The sequence below is a fragment of the Malaclemys terrapin genome, chromosome 7, assembly GCF_027887155.1.
Source record: "Malaclemys terrapin pileata isolate rMalTer1 chromosome 7, rMalTer1.hap1, whole genome shotgun sequence".
In the NCBI taxonomy this organism is placed as follows: Eukaryota; Metazoa; Chordata; order Testudines; family Emydidae; genus Malaclemys; species Malaclemys terrapin.
Window position 1 is genome coordinate 74,642,137 of NC_071511.1, and position 26,184 is coordinate 74,668,320.

The 26,184-nt window shown below is 42.6% G+C and overlaps 1 protein-coding gene across 4 annotated transcripts in view; it reads right to left on the minus strand.

Annotated features, from left to right (window-relative positions):
* Positions 1-5,631: 5,631 nt before the first annotated feature.
* The window catches only part of SNCG (synuclein gamma), a 64,465-nt gene continuing 43,912 nt past the window's right edge, over positions 5,632-26,184 (minus strand). For all 4 annotated transcript variants that reach the window (XM_054034925.1, XM_054034924.1, XM_054034926.1 and 1 more), the window contains 4 exons: positions 25,972-26,013; positions 24,681-24,808; positions 6,689-6,775; positions 5,632-6,063 (listed from right to left, as the gene is read on the minus strand). In XM_054034925.1, the coding sequence (XP_053890900.1) occupies positions 6,043-6,063; positions 6,689-6,775; positions 24,681-24,808; positions 25,972-26,013 (278 nt within the window). In that variant the 3' untranslated portion in view covers positions 5,632-6,042. The remainder of the gene's footprint in view (positions 6,064-6,688; positions 6,776-24,680; positions 24,809-25,971; positions 26,014-26,184) is intronic.

Genomic DNA, 26,184 nt, shown 5'->3' on the forward strand with positions numbered 1-26,184 from the left:
TTCCCATTGGACAGATGGGGAGCCTGAGGTACAGAGAAGGGAAGTGACCTACCCAAGGGCCTACACAGCAAGGCAGTGGCAGAGGCAGAAAGAGAAGCCACCAGTCCTGACTCCTGTTCTAACAGACAACAAACTCCCCAGAGGCAGGGATAAAGCCCAGGAATCGAGATGGTGGGGAAATTTCATTGAAACTGTTTCTGTCAGAAAATCCCATTCAGAATAAATCAGTTTGTTTCTTGAAATCTTAACAAGTGGGATGAAAATTCTTTGCAAAAATATTTAATTGCAAAACAAAAGCATCTCCTGTTTGTCACAGTGTGTTAAATTGTCTCATCGCACACAAAGAGGAGACACTTAGATCTCGAAAATTAGACAAGATGCTTCAGTCTGAGCTAAGTAGTTGCTGCTCTTAACAATTTAAAAATAAAATACAAATAAAATAGAATATTTCAGCTACTCTATTATGTCATAATCTGATCTGAGTAAACGTGATAGGACACCTCATATTATGCACTACTCCCCCACTGTGAGGTAGGTAGGAGCAGATTCTTATCCCTACTTGAAAGAGGGAGAAGCTAAGGCTGAGAAAGGAGAATTGACTTGTCTTAGGTCACACAGCCAGTCAGTGGCAAAGTTGGGAATATGACCCAAGAGCCCTGACTTTCAAACTAACCATCGGATCTTGAATTTCATACATTGAATGACCTGAATAAAGTGCTCTCAAATGAGCTCCAAACCAACAACAGTTCATAGTAATTATTCAGCAAGTATTTTAGGAGAACTGGAATGCTAGAGAGAATCATGAACTGCTCAGTGACAGTTAATGCAGAGAAGCAGCAAAATTCGTCAAACATATGACTGGTCATGACTTATTTACTTGGTCTTAAAAGAGAACAACAAGGACCTGAATCTCCCAATAACCCCCTGCTCAGCTAATCAGGGTAGAGACTGAGGGGCAGGAGGCTGAGGGTTCTCACCAGAGAGCCCAAAGGATGGCCCAGGTCACCGGTGGGGATCACTGTCCGAGCACTATTTCAGCCCCACATTTTTGGGTGGACCTCCCACAATGGGAGCTGCAGAGCACTCCCTGTGACACACACACACACCCCTCCTGGTGGTGGGAGGGGAACAGGGGAAAGGACAAAATAAGTAAGAGAGGAAGAGAAAGGAGGGAGGGATGAAGAAAAAGGTAAAACAAAAAGGGCAAATCCTAACGTCCCCAGTGATTCTAAGGGACAAAATCCTAGGTGAGGAATAAAATTCTGCCACCTTAAGCTAGTGTTTTCCATGCCTAGAGTTCAGCTGGCACCAGATGGATCAGACTGAAGAGGTTCCAAACCTCTCGGAGGCTCTTACCTTCTAAACAAGGACGTCTGTTTTCTAGTAAAATCAGTAAAAGAAAAGGAGAAAACTTGAAAGAGGTTCCTCCTCACGCTCAAGTACATGAACCCCAATACTCTCTCAGTCCTCAAAGAGAGACCTCGAGGAGGAGACTTGCTGAAGCAAAGCCACAGGGGTCTCTGAGGTTTCCCTGACCCTGCACCCCTGTCCTGCCTGGCTGATGTCAGCATTCCTCTGTGAGGTCACCACCTCCCCACCACCTTTGACCAATAGGCAGAGGTCCTGCAAAAGGCCTTTGTGATGTCACTGCCACACCCACCCCTCCCCTGCAGTGCTAATGTCCTGCCACTGGCCAGACACTTTGGAAGTTTGAGCTACTCCCTGTGGATCATCACCCCACTCAATGAATGTTCATTCTAGGAAGCAAGCCAGCTAGATAGTAAAACACCAGAGGCTGCTCCCAATGCTACACTCAGTTTTTCAGAAATTAGTAGACTTTATGGCCAGAAGAGACCATTAGAGCATCTAATCTGACCCCCTGCATATCACAGGCCTCCTATATACCACAATAGCTACTTTTTGGGCAAACACATTCCAGAAAGGCATCTAGTCTTCATTAAATGACATCAAGAGATGGAGAATCCACCACTTCCCTTGGTAGCTTGTTCCTGTGGTGAATCATCTTCGCTGTTGAATATTTGTGCCTTATTTGTAATATGAATTTGTCTCTTTTCACCTTCCAGCCATTGGGTCTTGTTATGCCTTTCTCTGCTAGATTAAAGAGCCCTTTAATACCCAATATTTTCTCTCCATTAAGGCACTTCAACATTTCAATGAAGTCACCTTTCACTCTTCTTTTGATAAGCTAAACAGGTTGAGCTCTTTCAATAGCTCACTAGAAGGCATTTTTCTCCAGTCCTCAGAACATTTGGTGGCTCTTTGCTGCCCCAACTCCAATTTCTCAACATCTTTTTCAAATGAGGACACCAAAACTGGATGCAGTATTCCAATATCAGTCTCACTGATGCTGTGTCACCTCCCTATCCTACTCACGGCTCTGCTCATACGTCTAAAGATGGCTTTTGCCCTATTCACCACAGCATCACACTGGGAGCTCATGTCGAGTGGCTTCTCCACTATGGCCCCTAAATCCTTTTCAGAGTCACTGCTTTCCTGGATACACCTCTCCATTCTGTAGGTGTGGCCGGCATGCCTTGTTGCTAGGTATAGGACCTTACATTTGGCGCTGGTCAAACTTGTTTTCTTTGAATGGGCCCAGCTTGCTGAATGAGCCAGATTGCTCTGTATCAGTGCCCTCTCCTCATCAGTAATTACCACTCTGCCAGTATTTTGTCACCCAGTGATTGTATGTTTTATCCCAATTCATTGATAAAAATTATTTTAAAAAATTAGTCTTTCAGAGCTTCTTCAGACCCTTAGTACCCAGGACCTGCTCCCCGCAGCACAGTGAGAAAAGGCCGTCCAGCCCTGCTGGTACATAGGGAAAAGGCACAGAACAAACACACCTTTAGGAGCTGTGTTGTCCATAGGCTCTCAACAACATGTGGGGGTCAGCAGCTTACAAATGCACTACAGACCTGTAGTATAGACAGGTCCCAACTGTGTCTCGGTTTCCCACCCTGTAAAATGGGGAAAAGAAACAAAACCTTGATTAGCTATAGTTGAGGAAACTGAGGCAGGCACCCAACAGTGAAGAGACTCGCTCATGGTCCCAAAGCCAGCAATAGAAAATGGCAGGTCTTCCGATAGCCAGTTCTGGGACCTAGCCCCGGCTATCCTGGCCTCACTGCTCTAACTTTAGTCACAGCCACCATGTCTTTTCCTCCATGTCCCTTAGCCCCACATCACTGCAGAAGAAAGATTTTCTGTTAGCCAGCTGGCTCTAATACATATGGATGTTGTTCCAAAAGACGTGCTCTGGCTCAGTCACATGGTATGGCTGGCTGAAGGAACCACTTTGTTGGTGTCACTAGGCATAGCTACCAGGTAACTCGGGAGGGTGGAAGGCCATAAGTGCCGATGAAACCCCCTTGCGCTGGTTCTAAGTGAGCCAAAGTAACTCCATCTTGTGAACTTTAACCAGCCTCAATGCTAACAGCCTAAAAGCAGAATATGTAACAGTCAGCTTTTTTAGCAGACAGTTGCAGTTTCGCTCAAGCTAGCAAAAGCAGTAGTGATAAGGAAGGGGGAGAAGGGGAGGGGGAAGTCTACTACATATAGGCCTACAAGGGCAAAGATAAACATGTGGACGGGAACTTTTCTAACAAGCCACAATGTAGTGCCTACTGTAACTGCTGTTGGGAAGGGAGGGGTGGAGGGGAAACAGAACAAAAGCTTACACAAACAGCTTGGAATATAAAATAGGAAACTTGCTTGTATTTGTTGCACTTCTGATTTGAGACATGCTGGTCTCCTGAGTACCTTTTCGAGATCTTGAATAAACTTGGTTTGCTTCTCCACCCTGGTGTGTCTATTGGTGCGACGCACGCTGGGCAACGAACCCCCTGTTGCCCCCTCAGGCCCTCTGGGCCGGCAACAACTTGGTGACATTCTAGGGCCTGAGTTATACAGGAGGTGCGATTAGATGCACATAATGGTCCTTTCTGACCTTAACATCTATCAATCTATACATTTTCTGCTGTTAGGAAGATAACTCTGGACCAATTTTCTCTCATTCACTTTCAGTTGGAATAATTTAAATCCAGGCCAAAGGATCCAAAGGATTTCCTCTTCCATTGTGTCTTCAGCACCTTTGAGAGAATTTGCTATCCAATGACTGACTTTCTGTTGTAACACATACTTGCCTATGTGTTCTCATTACGCTAGTAGTTCTCCTTAATGTGGTTATGATGCGCCTCCGACATCAGGATGACTCAGTTTACAATAATTCTGCCTGTTTATGACATCAGCAGAGCAGTTTTTAATCCAGTGGGTTGGTGGATATCAGTTACTTAATTTTATTCTATCTGTCCACTATATACAGAGAAACCTATTAGATCAAGCTAAGATTTTCAGGTTATGTTGGTGGTGGAATAAATAACAAAGGGCTTGAATACAGAAATAGGCCCAACATGCTTTTTGCTATTTCTGTCTGAATCCGCTCTCCTCCAGTTGGTCTTATATTGAGCTGTAGCAAGGGTATATTCACAAGGGAAAATCCCCTCCTATCTGCATCATTACCCATAAGGAAGAGGTTGAGCCATTCTTCATTAATGTAGCAACTGCTCCGGTGTAATATTAGGCCATTACAGTCTTTGTGACTAGTGAGGGTGGTGATAGATGGCAACCATAGTTCAGCCACAAAGAAGGGCTAGACCAGAATCACTCCAAAGACTCCGTTATTGGTTCAAAAAATAGGACAAATGCAGAGCTGTACTGTTAATTAGTAACAGCTCAAAAAGAGCCTGTAGGCTATGTGGAGTAAATAGCTCACATTTCCAGAGTTAGCATCTATTCCAGCATCATTCCAGTAGAAAGCAAGTATCCAAATATTATCTGACTGGCTGCATGGAGGTATTATACCTATAAAAGAATGCCTACTGCATCCATGTGCTGTGCTTATCTGTAGTTACTTTAATGTTATATTTTGTGGTTATCAGAGTGAGCTTCAGAAACATTTACCCTCTCTGAGGATTTCAGACCCTATGTTACTGACCACCTTTGTAAAGTGCTTTGAGATCTACAGATGAAAAGCTGTAGCTAAAAGACAGGTATTATTATTAATTATTTATGTATTATTCTGGAAGGAAACACCTCTGAAATTTTCAACACTCCTCATCCTCCATTCCCGGAAGAATTTCTCCCTGAACATTTCAGACCACACTGATCCACATTTCAAGATGTGATTCCTGCTGAGGATTTCAAGTGCTCTTCTCCTTTCCCATTTGAAGGGATTTTCCCCTTAATGATTTCAGTCCTCACACCCTTGCCCACGTCAGGGTGACCAGATGTTCCGATTTTATAGAGGCAGTCCCAATATTTGGGGCTTTTTCTTATAGAGGCTCCTCTTACCCCCCACCCCCTGTCCCGATTTTTCACACTTGCTGTCTGGTCACCCTAGCCCACGTCAGGGGTACCTCTAAGGATTTCAGACCCTCCCCCTCAGTACATGTGGAGCAGAGTACTAGATTATTTCTCCTTTTGACAGTTAATTCTTAGAGCACCAAGTGCACACTTCTGGAAATGTTTTCAGCTTTGAAACTCAGCTCAAGACCATTAATGCTTAAAATAACTTTTACATATAAAAGGGACTGACAAGACAAAGAAAAAGTAGTTCAAACACTTTTATTTTGTAGTTAAAAAAAAAATCATTTTCATCATACCTAGGGATTCCAAGTGCTGATGCAAATAGAGAGAAGACATTGACCAGTGATTTTAACCACAATATGTTATTTGCTAACAAACCAGACAGTCAGAACACTCAAAGATGGGAAGGTAAAAAGCCACAAAGGAGATAGAGATGCTTAGAGAGAGACAGACGGTAGTGAACAGTTTCCATATACATAGAATCAAGAGTCTGACATACATATATTGTATGATACGTTAGCGAGGCATGTGAAAGGCTATAGCGCTGAAAGTAGTTAGCCTATGGGAAGGGTGATTTCCCTACTATGGTGTCTACTAACATTTCAGTGTGTACTCCTGGAATTCTCACGTTCACACTAGTAGTCCTGAAATTGATTAAATGGCTTCAATTTCACGCTGCAAGAGAAGCAAGACAAGAAAATGGAGTAATATTTCAAACAGAATGTATATAACAGGAAAACATAGATTACCAAGGTTGATCCTCACATTAAAAATAGGCCATAAGAAGATAGGGACTATAGGTGATACAGAAGGTTAGTGAGTTATCCTTTCCCCTTTGAGAATCATACACATTCCTATTCTAGCTCAAGTTCCTAGTAAAATTTAGTTTGGTGATTCTTAGCCTAATCTCCATTTAAGTTTGTCATAAAACCACTGAATCCTGCAGCATTGAGTCAGAGAGAGCCAGGACTAGAGCATAGGTCCTTTGTGCAGCAGCATTGAGGTGCACTGATAGAATGGTGGGTGTGGGGAAGATCCATAAATAGAACTCCTACAGTGGTGCAGGTAAGGTTAAAGGTACATTAGGAGACCTTTTTAAGGAGGCTTGCACATCACATGCTTACCTATGCAAGGTGCCACAGGACCCTCTGATGCTTACCTATGCTTAACTAAAGACTACGTTAGTCTTTCATTTTCATGAGAACAAAAAGGTACATAAAATGTACATATGATAGATCATGAGAAAAACCCTGGGCCAGCTAAGGATTCTAGGGTTAGCTAGTTTGAGTCTGGACTTTACCTCTCCAGTGGCTTTTATGGCTTCTGCTGGGGTCTCTTCTTCTGCAGCAGCTGGTTCTGTAGGGTGCTCTGGGTGAGATAACTCATCCTGCAGGATATACACAATACATTTACCCTTGTTGCAGCATGGTGTATCAGCCACTTAATTTTAAAGAGGCTACTCAAACAGACTTTGCAAAATGGAGTCAAATATTTCATATGTGGAGAAAATAACAGGTTTTCCCTATGGCATATACAGCTCTGATTCAGTTTTCTGTATTTGCACCTCGAAGTGTATAAAGTCTGTGCCTGCTGGGGAGCAGGGCTGTGAAAGGATTTGAACTGGAAGTTCTTACAGAATTAGACACACCCTACTTTCTCCTTCTTGGAGACTTTTTTGTTAAGTAGTTTTCTTTAATCTAAAATGGAACATTGGCTCTTTGAACATGGGAAACATAGCAGGTACAGATGAATTTCATTTTCACTTGCAGGAAAGGAGATTCTACATTGATTTCCCCCAGATTATCTACCTCACACTAGCCACTCATTCCATAGAGAGGATAATGTTCATCTGATAGCTCCCAAAATGCTCAAGTGGCTTCATACGAAGAAATTCACATCTCTGTATCTATTTGACAAAGGATTAAATATTATCAATTTTTATTTTGCTGCCAGAATCCATTTCAAAGTTGGTGCAAGGCTCCATTCAGGAAATGGAAAATCAAGCTATATATTTGTTATGAGGCTCACTCCTCCTTTATGCTCATCCTTTTAGTGGGTAGAATTCTCCCTGCAGTGTATGAGTAGCACCTATTTATGGAGGTGGGAAGTAAAGGAATATGTCAAACACTGAACCCTGCAGGTTCCTCAACTCACTTGGCACCTATGTTTCTGCCTCTGAGCACACACACGTCTCCTTCACTCTAGGCTGCTGGACACGACACCCAGAGCAGTTCACAAACCAGGGGAAGATTAGCATTCCTCTGCCTAAGTTACATGCGGGACTCAATTCAGTAGGCGTGATTGGATCAAGCCCCTCAAGCAAGTTCACATAAAATGGCCAGGTGCAGGAAGAAAGCAGGAACTCCCTTGTAACTTTTAGCTCAGTGTCTAGGTACTCACCTGGGATGTGGGAGACTCCCAGTTCAAGTCCCCCCTCCTCCTGAGCAGGAGGAGGGGTTTGAACAGGGTTCTCCCACCTCTCAAGTGAGTGCTCTAATCATTGGGCTATAGGATAGTCTGATGTGGGGCTCCCCTCAGTCTCTCCTGCTGAAGCTTGTACTTGCACTCTGGATAAATCATTAAAGTCACTGGAGCAGGGGGATTGGATCCCAGGTCTCCTATGTCCCAGGTGAGTGCTCTAACCACCAGGCTACAGCGTCATTCTAATGCTTATGTGATCTCTCTTTTCCTCTCTGTCTCTCACTCGTACACACACCAGAGAGAGAGAGAGGGACTTAGCAACAGGTATGTTATTTAAAAAATAAAAGACACACACCTCCAAAACAAGACACTCCACTTCACACACTTCTCCCTCTGAGGAGAGGATAAGGAACAAACAACCTGTGACAGTTGAGGAGTCACATTGCTAATAGATTTCCTTATGATCAAGGAATTGGCACTGTTACGCGTCTCTCCCAATCAAAAGAGGACAATTAACAAAACCCTATACATTTATGTGCTGGATCTTTAGCGCTGTAAAATGGCTCAGTTCAACTGACGTTTATGGAACTACAGCAGTTTACATCAGCTGAGGATCTTGTGACAGTGCCCCCCATAAGGCTTTATGGAAATATGCTTAGGAATATATATGACATAACTGGAATATGTTCTGTGCTACATATGCCATGTAACATATCATTTTTGTACTCAAAGTTATGAATATTGGCCGTGTACTGGCTTGATTTCTAAATAACCTTAGTAGAGAATTTGGTCAGTTCCTGGAGAAAGGAATTCGCAAAGTTAAGTGCCCAATCAGGAAGCACTTAAGCAACAATGCATCTTGGAATGCTCCAATCCACATAAGAAGTCTTCCTGGAGACATTCAAGATACCATGTGGGCAATGGCTTCTGCATGTAAAAACTGAGTGTCATGCATGAACATGTGACTTGCCCAGGTGACTCCAGAACTCCATCTTGGAGCTGGACTTTGCATAGGAGAGAGGAGGGGGTCTCCACCCACAAGAGAAAGTCTATTTAAGCCCCTGGGAAACCCATCCATTTTGCCTTCGGCTGGCTAAAGAGAGAACCTCTCCACCCCCAAAGATACCTGAAAGAAACTGGAACGAAGGACAATACCTACAGGGGGTGTGAGTGATTGCTGGACCCAGAGTAGCAGGAGACTAGTCTGTAAAAGGAAGTTTACTGGAACTGGTGAGGTGTTATTTGTTTTAAGTTTCTTAGACATAGACTTGCGTGTTCTATTTTATTTTACTTAGTAATTCACTTTGTTCCGTCTGTTACTACTTGGAACCTCTTAAATGCTACTTTCTGTATTTAATAAAATCACATTTTACTTATTAATCAACTGTATTAATACCTGGGGGGGGGGGGCAAACAGCTGTGCATATCTCTCTATCAGTGTTGTAGAGGGTGAACAATTTATGAGTTTACCCTATATAAGCTTTATACAGGGTAAAATGGATTTATTTAGGTTTAGACCCACTGGGAGTTGGGCGTCACAGATCTGACCCTCAGTATTTGTAAAGTGTCAGACAGAGGCCAAACTTATGATCCCAACCCTGCAATTGGATGCACACAGGCAGATCTGATTGCAGGACTGGGATCTGTGTTTGTAAAGCAATTGGCATGTGTTTGGCACCATATAAAAAATAAACAGCAGTACATTTTATAACTGAACAATGTACAAAAAGTATAAATAGCCTGAAACTGTATTTTCAAAGTGTTTCATGCTATTTTAAAACTGTTTAGGACCAGTATTTTCTTTTCTTTCTTGCCTATTTTTTAGTTGTATCATGTGCCTTGCTTAATTCATACAGATTGTTACTTTCTTTTTGTTACACAAAATCAGTTGCAATAGGTTCAGCAGTAGTCCGGTCTCCCCATGTGTGGCCTTAATGGGTTAATAGAATCCATGCTGATTTGTGGAGGTGAAATAATGGCTCTGGAGACTGCCTGGGAGTTAAACCTAGTGCCTCGTATCAGAGAAACAAACATAGGCCATTTGTGTGAGTGTGTGAACATGCAGAAAGGGCAAATTACTGCAGTCAGAAACCTCTTTTGTAGGGGACTCAGGCTGTCTGCTCTTCTCACAAAGAGGATTGTAGCTTTTTTGACTCTGTCTACAAATAATGTTTAAAAAAAAAAAAAAGGACTTCCTGCCTTGGGGTCATTCGCAGGAAACAGTGTCTGAGTGTAAAAAGTGGATGTAAGAATCCATATTCATCTATTTTACTGGTTACTGGTCCTCTAAAATGTGCTTTTAGCTAAGATTCCATTAAAGAAGAATGTAACTGCCTCATCAATCTGTTTTTAGAAGGGACAGGAAACAAGTGTCTTGAGAATTTTTCTAAAACAACGTGGCAGGAACCAACACAATTACAGGATGAAGAAGTGTCAGGTTGTGTTAAGGTTTTCACCTCACCATCGTTTTCCCACTTACTTCCCTCCAGTTTGCCTGTCCAGGATAGAGACTATTGGAGGAGACAGGGCTGCAGTCTGCATTTGTTGGCTGGGAGTTAAGGCTGCTAGCTGATAAACCTAATGTAAGGCTCTTTTTAAAGTCGGCAATGTGATCTACAGATGTCTGCATACAGAGCAAAGAGCTAGCAACTGGTGGGTACCAATCCCAGTTGTACCTCACTCTTGCTGTGTGATACTGGGCAAGATGTGTAGGGTAAAATCCTGCCTCTATTAAAGTCAGTGAGAATTTTGCCATTGATTTCAATGCAGCCAGGATTCCACCTGTGTTCAATGGGGATAATCATATACCCCTGCTGCACAAAAGTGTTACAATGATTAGTTAATTAATGTTTGTACAGCACATTACATCTTAAATGCAAAGCAGAGGGGGGTTTTAATGTACTTTAAATAAAAATTAATGGAGATATCCTATCTCCTAGAACTAGAAGGGACCTTGAAAGGTCATTGAGTCCAGCCCCCTGCCTTCACTAGCAGGACCAAGTACTGATTTTGCCCCAGATCCCTAAGTGGCCCCCTCAAGGATTGAACTCACAACCCTGGGTTTAGCAGGCCAATGCTCAAACCACTGAGCTATCCCTCCCCCCCAACTTTCATCTAAGGATTTCAAAGCCCTTTAAAAATATTAACAAAATAAATCTCATTCCTGTGACATAAGAAATGGGGAAATTGAGGCACACAGACTTGTGCGAGGTCAGAGAGCAAGTCTGTGGCTGACCTGGGAAAAGAACCAAGTTCTCCCAATGCTTAGTCCTCAGCTTTTTGACCAGAAGACTGTCCTTTCCCTCATACAATATGGGCTTTATATATATGTTTTACTGTTATATTCTCTCTCAAGAGAGTGAGAGAGAGGATCTACCAGAGAACAGGGCTAACTGAATGAAGGCTTTACAGCTCTAGATTGGTTCCAATACCCCCAATAGGCCTTTCACCTCCACATCTCTGGCTCCCTGACAATGCAGCTCCAATGGAGTCAAGATACAGAGATTTTCCCTGCTGGCTCTGGGGCCTCTCAAAAAGAGGGATTCCACACCATGGAGGAGACACAACAGAAAACCTCTGTGTCTTTTAGGCATATTCCCCATGGGATGTTTAAAGGGAGAATGTACATCTCTTGCCTCTTGCAGACCTGGCCTAGGGGCATACCAAAAATGTTGAAATGATTAATTTCCTGCTGTCAATGTCATTTACATTTCATTGTGATTGGTAAAGTGACAGATTTTCTCATGCATTACCAGGAGGTTTTTCCATTAATTGAATCATCAATTTGGCTCAACTGGCAAATAATAAAGTCCAAAGATTTTCTCTTTATGTTTCCCTGTTTCTCAAGAGAAGTTAAAAAATACTTACATTCATTTTTAATGGAGGTTGTCTCTTCCATTTTAAAATTTGACATTTTTATACGTGGCATTTATTTTACAGGTGAGTTTAATGTTGTTTATTTTGTGTTTAGAATTTTATGTATCAGAGTTCTTTGTAGTAGTGCTTGTGCCATAGAGTGGTGGGATCTGTGCTGAAATAGCATGAGATAAGTCCTTAGACTATCATGAAGCATATATACAAAGGCGAAGCATTCTAGTTGTGTATTCAGTCTAATTGTGATGTACTTAAATTCCATATCCTGCCCCCATAATACACCCTTGATGCAGACAGCAGTTCCACCACATCAGAGGCCTTTTATAGATTCTTATATGCTTTTATGATGGTTGAATTTCACCCTAACTGAATACACTTAACGAACAGATATTTGGTCAAATTCTGCTCTTAATTCTCCCAGTGCAACCTTATTAATGACAATGAGAGTTGTTTTGGAGAGCAGATTTTGGCCCATTTTTGTGAAGTATTTCTGATTCTCCTCCCTATTCATTTTCAAAATGTATAATCTTTAAGAAAGGAAATGCCTAATGTATCAGTAGATTACAGATGTGTTAGATCAAACAGATAAAATAATTATGGGATCCAACATTAAGTTAAATGCACAGAGTGGTTGCAAATAATTGAAAATTACCAGAATAATTTGTGAAATGACATAAAAGAGGAACAAGACCATTTTAAAATCACAGAGCCACGAACTGACAACTAGACCATATTACACCTGACAAGAAAAATGGATGGAAGGGGGAGGGGAGAACAACAGTAGTGAAATATTAGCTACTGGGAAATTCTTCCAACCCCTGAGGGACATTTAACAAGAACGTATCTGTGTGCGAATGCTTGCTTGCTTTTGATCACATGTGAGTGTCTGCAATGCAGCAAGCTTTGTGCAGAGTCATGCAGATGAAAAGTTCATCCCTGCTGTCAGACAAGGATACTTAGTGGAGGTCAACTTTCTAAAAAAGAACACTGAAATCCACCCAAGGAAGCGATGAGGAATGTACAATATTGATAGGCCTCATTCACAAAACCTTTGCATTAAACATGACCCGCACACCAAAAATAATGCCTTTTTTTTTTTTTTTACTTTGTATTTAGAAAAGCTCCTGAATAATACAGAAAAGAAAGAGATGTATTAACCCTTAGTTAGTGGAGACTAAGTAAAGGAGAGCAGAGAAATGAAAAAGACCGACACGGCGATATCAATGATAACGGAGGATATTCAGCAACACCCAGGAGGTGCTCAGTAACTCTACTTGGGTCCAAAACTATTTCAGTCACATTTTCTTCTGTGGGGTAAGGAGTGTTCTCAGCACCCATTGAGGACACTGGAAATATAAGCAGCTCATCACCTTATGGGATGTGGCCCTTTGTTTGTTAGTAGCTATCAAGTTAATGAGACAGCTGAGAGGAGCAGGTGCTACAAACTGCTAAAGGTCAAATGCTATGCTTAGCTGCATCCATTGAATCCCATCGACTGCATGGGTGTAGCCAGGAGCAGAATTTAGCCTTACGTATTCAAAGTTCTCTACTGGATGTTAGTTGTGTATCTCCCATTGAAGCTAGTTGGCAGCACATAGTTTAAATGCCAACACACACTCCCTGGGGTTGATAATAATGCTAATAGACCTTACTCAGGAACAATGTGTCCCACAGAGAGAGATCTGAACTGACAGAGAGAAATACTTCCCAAATTCAATAGCGCTGAGGAACATTCATCACATGAGAAGAAACAATATGTGACAGATGTTAGTCATGTTGCTTAATGAGCTACCAGAATGTGCTTGGACACTACTACAGTGACGAGCACAGTATAAAACCAAGCCAAACCCTGGAATTACACAATTTCTTGCCCAGAACATCACTGAATAGGAGCCTTGCATAGACTCCAGCATGCTAAAGGTAGATGAGCAGGGTTTATTCATAACATTAATCGCTTTCTCCTTTTTTAAACAGCACACAGATTACAGAACTACGTGTTCTATATATTGGTATTTGGATGATCTTGGTCTTTCCTTTAATATGCTGTCAGACAAGCGCTATTTAATAATGCAAGGCATGTCAGAGCTAAATACGTGTCTCATTTACTTGTGCCAATCCCACTGAAGTCAGGAGGGTTATGTGGATGTAATGGACAACAGAATCAGGATTTTAGCATTGACTGTAAGAATTAAAAGGGGGAGGGAAGGAATGGAGCAAGACTGCCCAGACCAAGTCCCTCAAACTTCAGGGGTTTAGGTGCTCATTGACACTTTCAGGATTGAAGGAGCATCAAGCAGTCCAACACTGATATGCTATATGTTTATTCTTCTTAGTATCTCTCCAGCATATTTTTCAATATATTGCAGCTCATATTGTTGCTGTTGGTAACATCTATTTCACACATTAGTTACTCTGCTGATAAAGAGGTTTCTTCTGAACTTCTCTACTGCGGGCTCCTTTTTGTTTCACTTATGCCTCCCTGTTTTCTGTCTTTCTACCTACAGTATTTCTGTGGTACCTATCACCCACATTATTTGAAGCAAGGTACTCTCCTGAATAGTTTACTGGCTCCTTCATTCACTGTGTCTTGATAGAGTTTCTACACCCCAGTCATGTCCTCTCTTGATCAACTGTCTGTTTTCTTTCATTTAAAATGAACTGACATTGATGGAAGATGCCAGAAAGACAGCCCTGGAGACTTAGGGCACATCTTCACTACCCACCGGATCGGCAGGTAGCAATCGATCTATTGGGGATCGACTTATCGCGTCTAGTGAAGATGCGATAAAATCGATCCCTGATCGCTCTGCCGTCGACTCCGGAAATCCACCGCGGCAAGAGGCGGAAGCGGAGTCGAGGGCGGAGCGGCAGCGGTCGACTCGCCGCCATCTTCACAGCCAGGTAAGTCGACTAAAATACGCAACTTCAGCTATGCTATTCACGTAGCTTAAGTTGCGTATCTTAGGTCAACCCCTCCCCCCCAGCCCCCGTAGTGTAGACCTAGCCTTAGTCCTCTAATAACCAGAGAACTTGGTGCTTCCTCACAGTACCTTGCCAGTGTGCCTCCACTTTGACCTAGAGAGACCACCACTATGGTGAGGGGATAGTTGATGCTCAAAGGGGCAGGTTCATCCCTATTGACAAAGGGAAATGCAATTCATCTCTCCCCAATCCAGCTGCCCTTCCCCAGGCTGGCGTGAATCTGATCCCACATGCTCAAATGATTTCCTAGTTCTTTCCTTTGTACCTGTGTTCCAAGATCTCTGCACACACAGCTAGTGGCTGCTATTCTTCCCCTTTGTTAACCATCTCCCTCAGGATGTGGAATATCAAGATTGTGTGTTACACAAAAGCTTAGATTCACATAATGTTGTATTGGCTGTTAGGCCAGGAAAGCCAGAAACTATGAGCTAGCTCCACAAAGAGATGTATGTGTTGTAATGCCTAACTCTTAAGTGTCCTGCTGCCTAGAGGAATCCACAGCACTGCGTTAGTTGCCCGGGTTGTCTATACAATGCATGGTTACAGTTATGCACCTAAGAATCAGGTTTACAAAAGCTGGCAAACAGAGAGTATGTCTACACAGCAGCTGGGAGGTTTGATTCCTGGCTCAGGTAGACATACATGCGCTAGCTATGATCAAGCCAGTGCTCTAAAAATAGCAGTGTGGCTGCAGTGGCACGAGCAGTGGCTTGGACTAGTTGCCGGAGTATGTACCTAGGACCTCAGATGGGATTGTACTTGGGCAGGTAGTCTGAGCTGCTGTCTGTACTACTACCACCACACTGCTATTTTTAGCACATTAGCTTGATCACAGCTAGTGTGTTTGTCTCCCCAAGCTGGAAATCATACCTCCCAGCTTCTGTATACACATTCCCTGCCTGGGGAGCTGTCTAAGGTAGCTAGTAGGAGGAAACGCCGATAAGGGTGGCAGGGCTTAGGCTATAAGTCCAGAGCGAGGGGGAGAATGATTCTATAGCCAGGGCCGGCTCCAGCATTTCTGCTGCCCCAAGCAAAATTGGCGGCAATTGGGGGGGAAAAAAAAAAAAAAGTCGCGATCGGCAGCGGCAGTTCAGCGGCAGGTGCTTCGCTCCTAGAGGGAATGAGGGACCTTCCGCCCCCGAATTGCCGTAGGTGCCGCCCCTCTCCCTTGGCCGCCCCAAGCACCTGCTTGTTAAGCTGGTGCCTGGAGCCTGCCCTGTCTATAGCCTACTGGTTAGCACACTCACCTGAGAATCCTGGATCCCACTCTCCCTGCTCAGTGAATATTTTTTTTCATATTGTATACAAAGTGGAATAGTTTCAACAGAGACTGGGAGAGACCCACCCCAGAGTATCCTATAAACTAGTGATTAGAGCTGGTGAGCGGAGGTGGGAGACATAGTTTTAAGTCCTTCCTCCAAATCAGGCAGTGGGGATTTGAACCAGGTCTCTCACATCCCAAGAGTGCTCTAATTGCTTGTCTGTTACATAGAAGGGGGAGGCAGCACCACCACCTCCTCCTCTTCCTCAGCTGTCTTTTATGGGGGTTAGCTGTGCTCTGAGCACACCCACCAGACAGGGCCAGTCAGGGAATGCCTAGTTTGAGAATCCCGCTGGGGCTTAGGTGTGAGCTGGGTGCCTCGCTGCTTGGTGGCATCAGGATTTAGGCAGTGGGAATGTGCACACCAGCAGAAATTTAAGTATGTGGGGGACTTCAGGCACCTATAGGGTTAGTTGGTAGCTGATGAGTGTGGGTTTTGAGGATTTCAGTGGCACATAAATATTGGACTTAGGCATCTAAGTCCCTTTGTGGATCTAGCCCTAAATGTCTGACAAGATTAGAACAATTTTGTCCAGTCTCACTAGGTTTTAATTCCATTTGATTGTAACTCGTTAATTCGTCTGAGTCTAGTTTGAGTAACTGTTGACTCAGTTGACTGCAGCTCGCTAAGGAGTGGGAACAAAGAAAGCTACCAAGTTATCAAAGAACTTCCAAATATTAGATTCCATACGGCTAGAGTATAGCAGTATGGTTGCTCTTTGCTTTCGCATTGTGAAAGCATTTTGCCTAATGAACAATTTTTCCTTCCTGCAGGGAGTTTTTCTGTTCTTCCACATGATTCAAAGACTGGAACCAACTAAAGCTTCCACATTGTATCTGAGAACAGAAGCTGTCTTGTTTAAACCTGTCTTAATCAATGCATAATTTGGGTCACACGGCCCTCATTAACAGATGCTTAGTTGTTGTCAAAATTGGCATAAATTGGAAAACAAGGGGAAGATTTTCTTGTCTCTTTTATGGGTCAAATATCTTTTGAGCGTGGACTCAGAATGGGTCTGAATTAACCCTGCCCTCTAGTGTTGACAAATAAGTACTGTCCCAGTTAAGATGTGCACATACTGTCTCTTTCTTGGGTTGGCTTAATTATATGTTTAAGAGACACATGAAGTAGAAGATGATCTGCAAGAATTGTTTATAGCTGTTTTCCTAGTTCTACAACAAAGATCTGGCTTTCAAAGAGGCTGAAAGCCATAATGAGGTGTAAATAGTTGTATAACAGTAACACTGCTACATTTGTTTAGACCAAACTGCCTTCCACCACCACCTAGACACCAGAATGTGGCCCAATTTGCTTCCACTAGAGTCCATGGGAATTTACATTTGGACTTAGTGGGAGTAGGCGCAGGCGAGGTGTTTTTAATAAAACAGGGCTTTGGAGCGGAGCCTGGAGCTGGAGCGTGGAGCAGCTCCAGAACAGTGGAGCTGCAGGTTTTTGCCTGGAGCTGGAGCAGAGCCGGAGCACAGCTCCAAAGCTCTGGTTTTTATAAGAAATATTCCTCCATCTTGGAAAGTTGTTCGAGTAAAAAAGGATAGATCCAAAAAGTAGGGAAGCAAATCTTAAAGGTGTTTTGATATATTATCATACTACATTTAATCTTAAAATAAACAGCAATCCTCTCTTCACTATCAACTAATAGAATTATTTCCCCCACATTTCAACTAGAAAGAGGGAGACAACAGGGCTGGCCCCTCCTTTTTAATGTCTCAAATCACTGTCAATGTACATATGTCAACACTCAGCCATTGAAGGTGTGACTATAAACAAGAAAATACAAAATCAATTTATATGCTAAAGAATCTATCCTCATCAATCCCATCATTACTGAATGTCATTGATATTTTTGGAAATATTGCTGTTTTTTTGCATTAACTGGAATAAATCACAAGCAATAGATCTATCCAAAAGACCAGATTCTTCTCAGTTTCATCATTTTCCATTTCAACTATGTCAGGAAATAACTTATGTAGGTGTTAAAATTTGTCCTAATCTTCCCAAAATTGTTTCTATAAACATGGACTATATATTAAAAGAAATTTCCAAGACTATAGAGAGGTGACATCTCTTCCCTCTAGCCTTTCTGGGGAGAGCAGAAATAGCCAAAATGAGTATCTGCCTAAGCTTGACTTATATAACTAGCCTGTTGCCTTTCAAAGTGTCTCACTTGCTTTTTGCTCAAATAAATAGGCTTATCATAACAAGCAAGGCTGTTTTTTATTCCATACAAATAGGATATTTAAATGATGATTTATATCTATAGCTATATATAGATATATATATAATCATTTAATTTATATGAAATTTTAAAAAAGCCTCGCTTGTCACACAAAACCCTTAAAAAAATCGAGACATGGGGTTGTCAGATTTGTTCAGTAGAACCTCAGAACTCCAGAGTTACAAGCTGACCAGTCAACCACACACCTCATTTGGAACTGGAAGCAAATACAGTACAGTACTACTGTAAACTACTAAAAAATAAAGGGAAAGCAGCATTTTTCTTCTGCATAATAAAGTTTCAAAGCTGACTAAGTCTATGTTCAGTTGTAAACTTTTGAAAGAACAACTATAATGTTTTATTCAGAGTTACGAACAACTTCCATTGTTGAGGTGTTCGTAATTCTGAGGTTCTACTGTATCTATATTATCTAGCATTCCAAATGTGCCCTATTGTAAGGTGGCTCCCCTCCAGTAGCTCTGTATACACACTGGCCTAGTTTGAGATTGAAAAAAGCGTAACAATGCCCTCTCTTCGTTTATATGCCTTGAGAGGCTACACACACCCTTAAGGAAAAATCCAGTCTTTGCATCTGCCAGGGAATCCTGCAATGTGATAAGATGATTACAACATCCAATCATATTAATTCTCTTCTTGTACTACTGCAGGATAACCTATGCCTCAGGATCAAGGCCAACCCCATGCTTAAGACAATTTGGATAGAAAAAAGATTAATAAAATTGAAGATATAATACAAGATGGCAGACTGGCCTCCTTCCACTATATATGTAACAAATATCAGCTATCACTGTCTCACAGTTCCTTCTTTCAGTGGCTATGATCAAGGATTCATGCAACGATAGAGGACAGTTGGTCTGTTTCAACTCTTTCACCTCTAGAAGAACACATTAAGAAATATGGAAACAAAAGTCACTTTGTAGGAATTACTTATATGTGGCTTAATGCTTTGCATTACCCTTTCAATTTCAGTCTCAAAGAAAAATGGGAAAAAGCCTTACTGTCCCAGTAGAAACCTGGGAGGATATCTGGCTTAATGTGAAAGATACTTCATGTTTTTTATCCTTGTGATTCTTCCAGAATAAGATATTAAACAGGCACCTTTCATGCAGCCTTTATACCTGGCAAAAAATGGATGTGATCTTGGGCTGCTACCTTGACGTGGTGGTGAAGCTTGCATATACTTAAGACCCTAAGAGTGATGCCATCTGGAGTCCTGTACTCCTGGTAGGGTCAGTCCCATGGCAGTAAGGTCGAAGGCGAGGTACCAGGCAGCCCAGCACAACACAACCCAGTATAAGGCCTCAACGGCCAAACAGGCGGATGAAGCAGAATCACCTCTCAACACCTGTGAAGGCGGACGAAGGCCATAACGGAGGAAAAACCCCTGGTCATCTTGCACCTCATTGCAACCGGACACAGGTGCCTCTTCTGCCAAGATTTGTGTGTCTGCCAGTGCACATCAGCTCCCCCACATTGAACTACTCACACTCAGGCTTCTTTCACAGGAAGAACTTTTCCCCCACCCCTTCCCATAAAAGTCCTGCAGTGATGGGCGAGTGGCGATGAGGATAGGAGAAGTGATCACCAGGAGTCCCTAGTCACAGACCAACACGCAGGCGGTGACCGCAAGATGGTCATCATGTGCCTTGATAAAATGTGTGTCATCCATTCCAAAAACAGATAAGATAATCCTTTTTAGGGATTTTAATGTAAGAGTTGGCTGAGATTCTAACATATGGAGTAGCACCATTGGGAAGGAAGGAGTAGGCAAGACCAGTTCCAGTGGCATCCTTCTACTCAAAAATGTGCAGAGCACGACCTTGTGATCATAAACACAGTCTTCAGACAAAGCAACAAACACAAAACAACTTGGCAACACCCCCACTCAAAACAGTGGCACCTCCTAGACTATGTCATTGTAAGAACACAGGATCTAAGAGATGTCCAAATCACCCGTGTCATGAGAGGAGCCAATGATTTCTGGACTGACCACCGCCTGGTGAGGTCAGTCATGTCCATCAGGATTGCACCAAAACATAGAAAGCAATCCAAATCACACAGATGGTAATTCAACATCCAAAGACTTCAATCCTCAGTGCACCAAGAGAACTTCCAATCTCCTCAGTGAAAAACTGGCTATCTGCACACCTGAAAATGACATCACATGTGTCAAAGAAGACTGGGAAGTCCTAAAACAGACCATCCATGAGGTTTGCAAGGAATCCATTGGCCTTGCTACGCACCGCCATCAGGACTGGTCTGGCAGCAACAACACTGAGATTACAGTCCTTTTGTACCAGAAGAGAAAAGCTTTCTGCAACTGGCAAAACCAACCACTATCCAGTCAGAAGCAGAGCTCTTCCCATCAGCTCAAAGCTGAAGTTCAAAGGAGGATCCGAGAAATCAAAAACAATGGTGGAAGGACAAAGCAAAAGAAATCCAAACATTCGCTGACAGACATGATATGCAAAGCTTTTTTGTGAGACAAAGACCCTGTAAGGACCAAGCTCATGTGGCCATACACCTCTGAGATCCAAAGATGGTAATACCCTTCTTAAAGATATAAACTGGCCGTGGGGAAGTTTAGGCTTGAAATTAGACGAAGGTTTCTGACCGTTAGAGGGGTGAAATATTGGAACAGCCTTCCGAGGGAAACGGTGGGGGCGAAGGACCTGTCTGGTTTTAAGATTAAGCTAGATAAGTTTATGGAGGGAATGGTTTAATGGGATAACATGATTCTAGTCAAATGAACAGCGTGCCATCGCTGGTAAATAGTATCAATGGCCAATGAGGGTCTGGCTGGAGAATCTTGCCTACATGCTCGGGGTTCTACTGATCGCCATATTTGGGGTCGGGAAGGAATTTTCCTCCAGGGTAGATTGTCAGAGGCCCTGGAGGTTTTTCGCCTTCCTCCGCAGCATGGGGCGGGGGTCGCTAGCTGGAAGATTCTCTGCTACTTGAAGTCTCTAAACTACAGGATTTGGGGACTTCAACAGCAGAGTCAAGGGAAAGGGGTTGGGACGGCTTTGTGGCCCGCATCATGCGGGAGGTCAGACTAGATGATCATAGTGGTCCCTTCTGACCTTAAAGTCTATGAGTCTATGAGTCTAAAGAGCGCTGGAAGGAACACTACCAAAAGCTTCTAAATCGAGAATCAACTGTGACTGTCGATACCATCGACTCCATCCCTCAACACCCAATCTAGGAAACTCTTGCCAACTCATCACCTGAGGAGGTCTGCAAAGCAATGAAACAAATGTAGAACAATAAAGCACCAGGTCCTGATGGCATACCAGCTGAAGTACTGAAAGTGGGGGGAGAAACACTGACTAACAAGCTTCACCTGCTGCTCTTCAAAATCTGGCGCACTGAAGAAATCCCTGCTGACTTATCTAACGCTAACATCATCACCATTTTCAAAAAGGGAGACAGGGCCATCTGTGGCAACTATCGAGGCATTACCCTCCTCTCCAATGCTGGGAAGATTCTTGCTAGAATCTTACTGGATCACCTGCTCTCTCTTGCAGAGGAAGTACTTCCAGAGTCCCGGTGTGGCTTCAGACCATCATGAGGCACAACAGACAAGATTTTCACAGCCAGGCAGATCCAGGAAAAATGTCAACAACAACACCAGGAGCTGTATATGGCCTTTATCAATCTGACCAAAGCCTTCGACTCAGTCAATTATGAGACTCTGTGGAAAATCATGTCAAAATTTGGCTGCCCAAGCAAATTTGTCACCATTTTAAGACTCTTCCATGACCAGATGACTGCCTCCATCTTGTGCAGTGGCTCTATCCCTGAACCCTTTGTCATCCAAACTGGCATAAAACAAGGTTGTGTACTGGCACCCCTCCCCCTTTTCTCCATTTTCTTAGTAGCTACGAAAACATTAACCCAAGACTGTCTACTATAAGGCATTGGCATCCAATATCGGATTGACAGCAACCTCTTCAACCTTTCTCGTCTCCATGCCAGAACTAAAGTAATATCGGCAACAATAACCGAACTCCAGTACGCAGATGATTTTGCTGTAGTTGAACACTCAAAGGAGGATCTTCAAACAGCCCTTAATTGCTTCTCTGACGCTTTTAAAAGCCTATGGCTAGCACTGAACATTGTCAAAACAAAAGTTCTCCACCAACCAGTCCCCGGTCAATCATCAGACCCAGCAAGGAAGATCTATATTGATAAAGAAGAAGAACTGGAAAATGTAGAATACTTTGCCTATCTTGGCAGCCATCTCTCACAGAGGGCAGACATCTCTCACAGAGGGCAGACACAGATGTCGAGATTCAGCACAGAATGCACTGTGCCAGCCTGGCCTTTGGAAGACCATCTCACCGGGTGTTCAACAACCACAACATCACAACACATACTAGACTTTTAGTTTATAAAGTGGTGGTAACTCCAACTCCTCTATGGCTGAGAGACTACAAAAAACACCTGAAAAACTTGGAACACCAGCACCAGCACTTTCTTCAGAAGATCCTCAACCTAAAGTGGGAGGATCATCGCACTAATGTCAGTGTCCTCACAGAGGCCAACATCTTCAGTGTTGAGGCCCTGATTATCCAGCACCAGCAGAGGTGGAGCGGGCACTGTGTGCGCATGCCTGATGTACGCTTTCCAAAACATCAGCTGTATGCCCAGCTCACCAAAGGAGAAAGGAAATGGGGAGGCCAAAAGAAATGTTTTAAAGACACCCTCAAGATAAAATCAAGAGATGTGGCATTAACACTGCACTCTGGGAGACAGCAGCACAGGATAGGGATAACTGGCAAAGACTTGTCAGAGAGGGAACGTCTAATTTTAAGAAAATCACCTTGCCCTGGTCGCAGAAAACGCCAGAAAAGAAAGGATAGATGACTGTCACGCAGCAATTGCAGCCCAATCCTGTCTTCCAACACCACCTGCAATGTCTGCCAATGAGCCTGTGGCTCAAGAATTGGATTCCTCAGTCACCAAAGGACCCATGAAAAATAAAACCTGTGAAACATCATCCTCGATCTCGAGGGATTGCTGACAATTCAATGCTCTCAAAAACTTGTAAGTGTTGCTATTTTTCCTTCTCCAAGCTTGTGTATTTTAGGGGTGAGTTGCTATTAACAGTTAACATTGAGACATGGATTGCAATAACTTTTAGTGGCCAAAAGAGTTATTTTGAGAAAATGGAAATCTGCAGTTCCTTCCTCATACACAGTCTGGCTTAGTGAGCTCTGCACTACTGCATTCATGGAAAAAACATCTCTGTCTAATAGTAATGCTTGGAAAAAATATGAGGATGTCTGTTCATACATGAAACTACTGCATACATTTTTGCAGCTTAGTGTATATTAGGCCCCGATCCTCGTAAGTTATGTTCTCCCTTATTTAGTCACTTTAATAACTGATGCCCTGCATGACCTCTACAGGTTCAGGATTTTTCTTTCTTTGTTTTTGTTTTTTTCCCCAAGTTTTACAAATAATGAATGTTGAATTTTGTTATTTATGTGGTATTTCTATCTTGTGCATGTATTTACATATGTTTTGTTTCATTATGTCTTTATATTTTATATAAAACAATGAAAATAAAGTTTTAAAAAATAAACTTCAATACCAGGAAAGGGTCTGAACCAAAGCCTTAGGTCCAAGGATGCCTCCTCCAAATTCTGTAGAAGCTTGAGATATGGGTCCAGATCTGGGTATAAATATTGTAGCTAATTCTTATCTCTATAGCTGGCTAAGCCATAACTCTAGATCTGAACACCCACAACCCTTGGGCTGGTTCAGATTTTAATCTGAACTCGGTGCCTTTATGCAATCTTTAATCAATATACAACAAACTTTAGGGCCTTGGATGATTCTAAAACCTGTAGTAGTTCAGAGTATCGTGAACATTTTGTTCCAAGGCCTGTACTTTTTACAAATATGAACTGACTCATTCTCAAAACACCCTTGTGACACTGGAAAATATTATTATTAGGTCTACTTTAAAAAAGGGGGAAATTAATGCAGAGAGCTTGTCTGGTTTGCATTAAGCCATAACGGGAACAGATATCACAACTTGGGTTAAAACTTGGGAATTCCTGGCTCCCAATCCTGTGATCAGAACTTTAGTCCTCAGCTTTCTCTCTGAAGAAATATAGATAGTTTTATGGGAAAATAGATACTTTACGCTGGAGGGTGATATGGCTAAGTATTGATCACCTGAATCTCTAGGCCTATAGATGAAGATATTTCAGAAGTGACTAATGACTTTGGCTGCCTAGAATATAAGGGCTCTGAGCAATGTGCAGATGAACAACGTGCCTGTACTAACCTGTATTACATAGCAAAATATGAGGAGGTATTAACTCATTATACCTCTTTTAAAATCATCACATTAAACAGGTGTTCGAGGAAGTATAATGCAAAACAAGCCTCTTATTTCCTGTAGGTCTCTGAAAAAACAAACATACCTTTTTTACAATCCCAGTAGTGGTTACAATGTTCTCTGCTCCTTCTACAGTCTGTCTTGCCACTGTGTTCACGCTGGCCACAACAGCTTCACCCACCACATTGGCCTGCTCTTTGGTTTTCTCAGCAACTAAAGGTTCAAGAAAAAGTAGAGTTAGTGAATGAAGTTCAAAATCAGTCTTTGTTTAACTGGATAACATCATAATTGACAGTCTACAGAGCTAGCTTGGATCAGTGAAATGGATGGGGCCAACGGTTGCAGCAGGGTAACACAGCAATATTTTGCCCCATGTTATCTGTTATTTGGACTTTCTGTATGCAGGCTACATGCTAACAGTTTAATATTACAGTGCATTGAGACTAATTCTCTCACATGCCGCTTACCTCAAGAATAGGTGGGTATTGCAACCTGGCAACCTTTAGGGTAAGGGCAGATCGCAAAACAAACCTATACCAAGAAGCAGTAGCACAAAAAAAGAAAAAAAAAGTCATCTTGCCCATTGTAGACTGCCAAACTGGACTGCCCTTCTGTAACCCCTTTCCATCTAGCTAAACCCTCCCTATAAACCCCTTCTAGATGATGAATAGAGCTGGCTGGAGAAAAGAAATTCTGTTTCACAGAAGATTTCAATATTTCAAAATTTGGTTTTGTTCCAAATTAGAATGAAAACCAAAAATTTCAAAATTTGCAGTGAAAGCAAGAGTGCAGTCCATCTGGTCAGCAGCTATGGAGCCAGGGACCTTGGATGCAGTGGGGTCATAAACTCTAAGACAGCCTGCCAGGCAAGCTGCCAAGGAGTTGGGTGGGTGAGCTGGGAGAAAACCAAGCAGGTTTCCAAATTAACGTGGTCAAAAATCAAATCTTCACAGAATGTTTTGATTTCAATGATTCTGCAAAGTCTGTTGAAAAAATGTTTTGTCGGAATTTTTCTGACTAGATCTACTGATTAAACCCTTTTGGCCTGCTTCCAGCACTGAAAAGTGCCACAACCTACAACATTGCCCAATGACAAGCATCCTTGACCCATCCAGCAGCAGAACACTCATACTCTCTGACATGCTGAGCCGAATATCGAAGCCTCCATGATGCCTTTCCTGTGTTACTTTGTTTAGGAGTCCCAGCATGCAGTGCATTTCTATCACCAAAGAATCATTCTGGGAACCATGGTACTTTGGCTTCTAAAGTGTAAAAGAAAACTCCTCTTGCTTTATATCAGTAGAAATTATATTCTTATCCATATTTATAACAGTGCGCTATCAATTTACACAAATCTGTAGGGACTGTGCTCTTACCTGAACTCACGCTGTGCACAACCCCTTCCTTGGTTTTGGTACCTGTGAAAGGAAACATAGGCTCCATCAACATCATCCCCTATGGGAAGACCTCTCTGGTTTCTGCATGCAGACCACATCAGTTCTGATAGGGTGTGGTCCTAATTTTACAGTGCATTGGGTCCTTGAGTAGTTCTCAATAAGGCCAAATCTTACTCTCGCTGAAGTCCACGG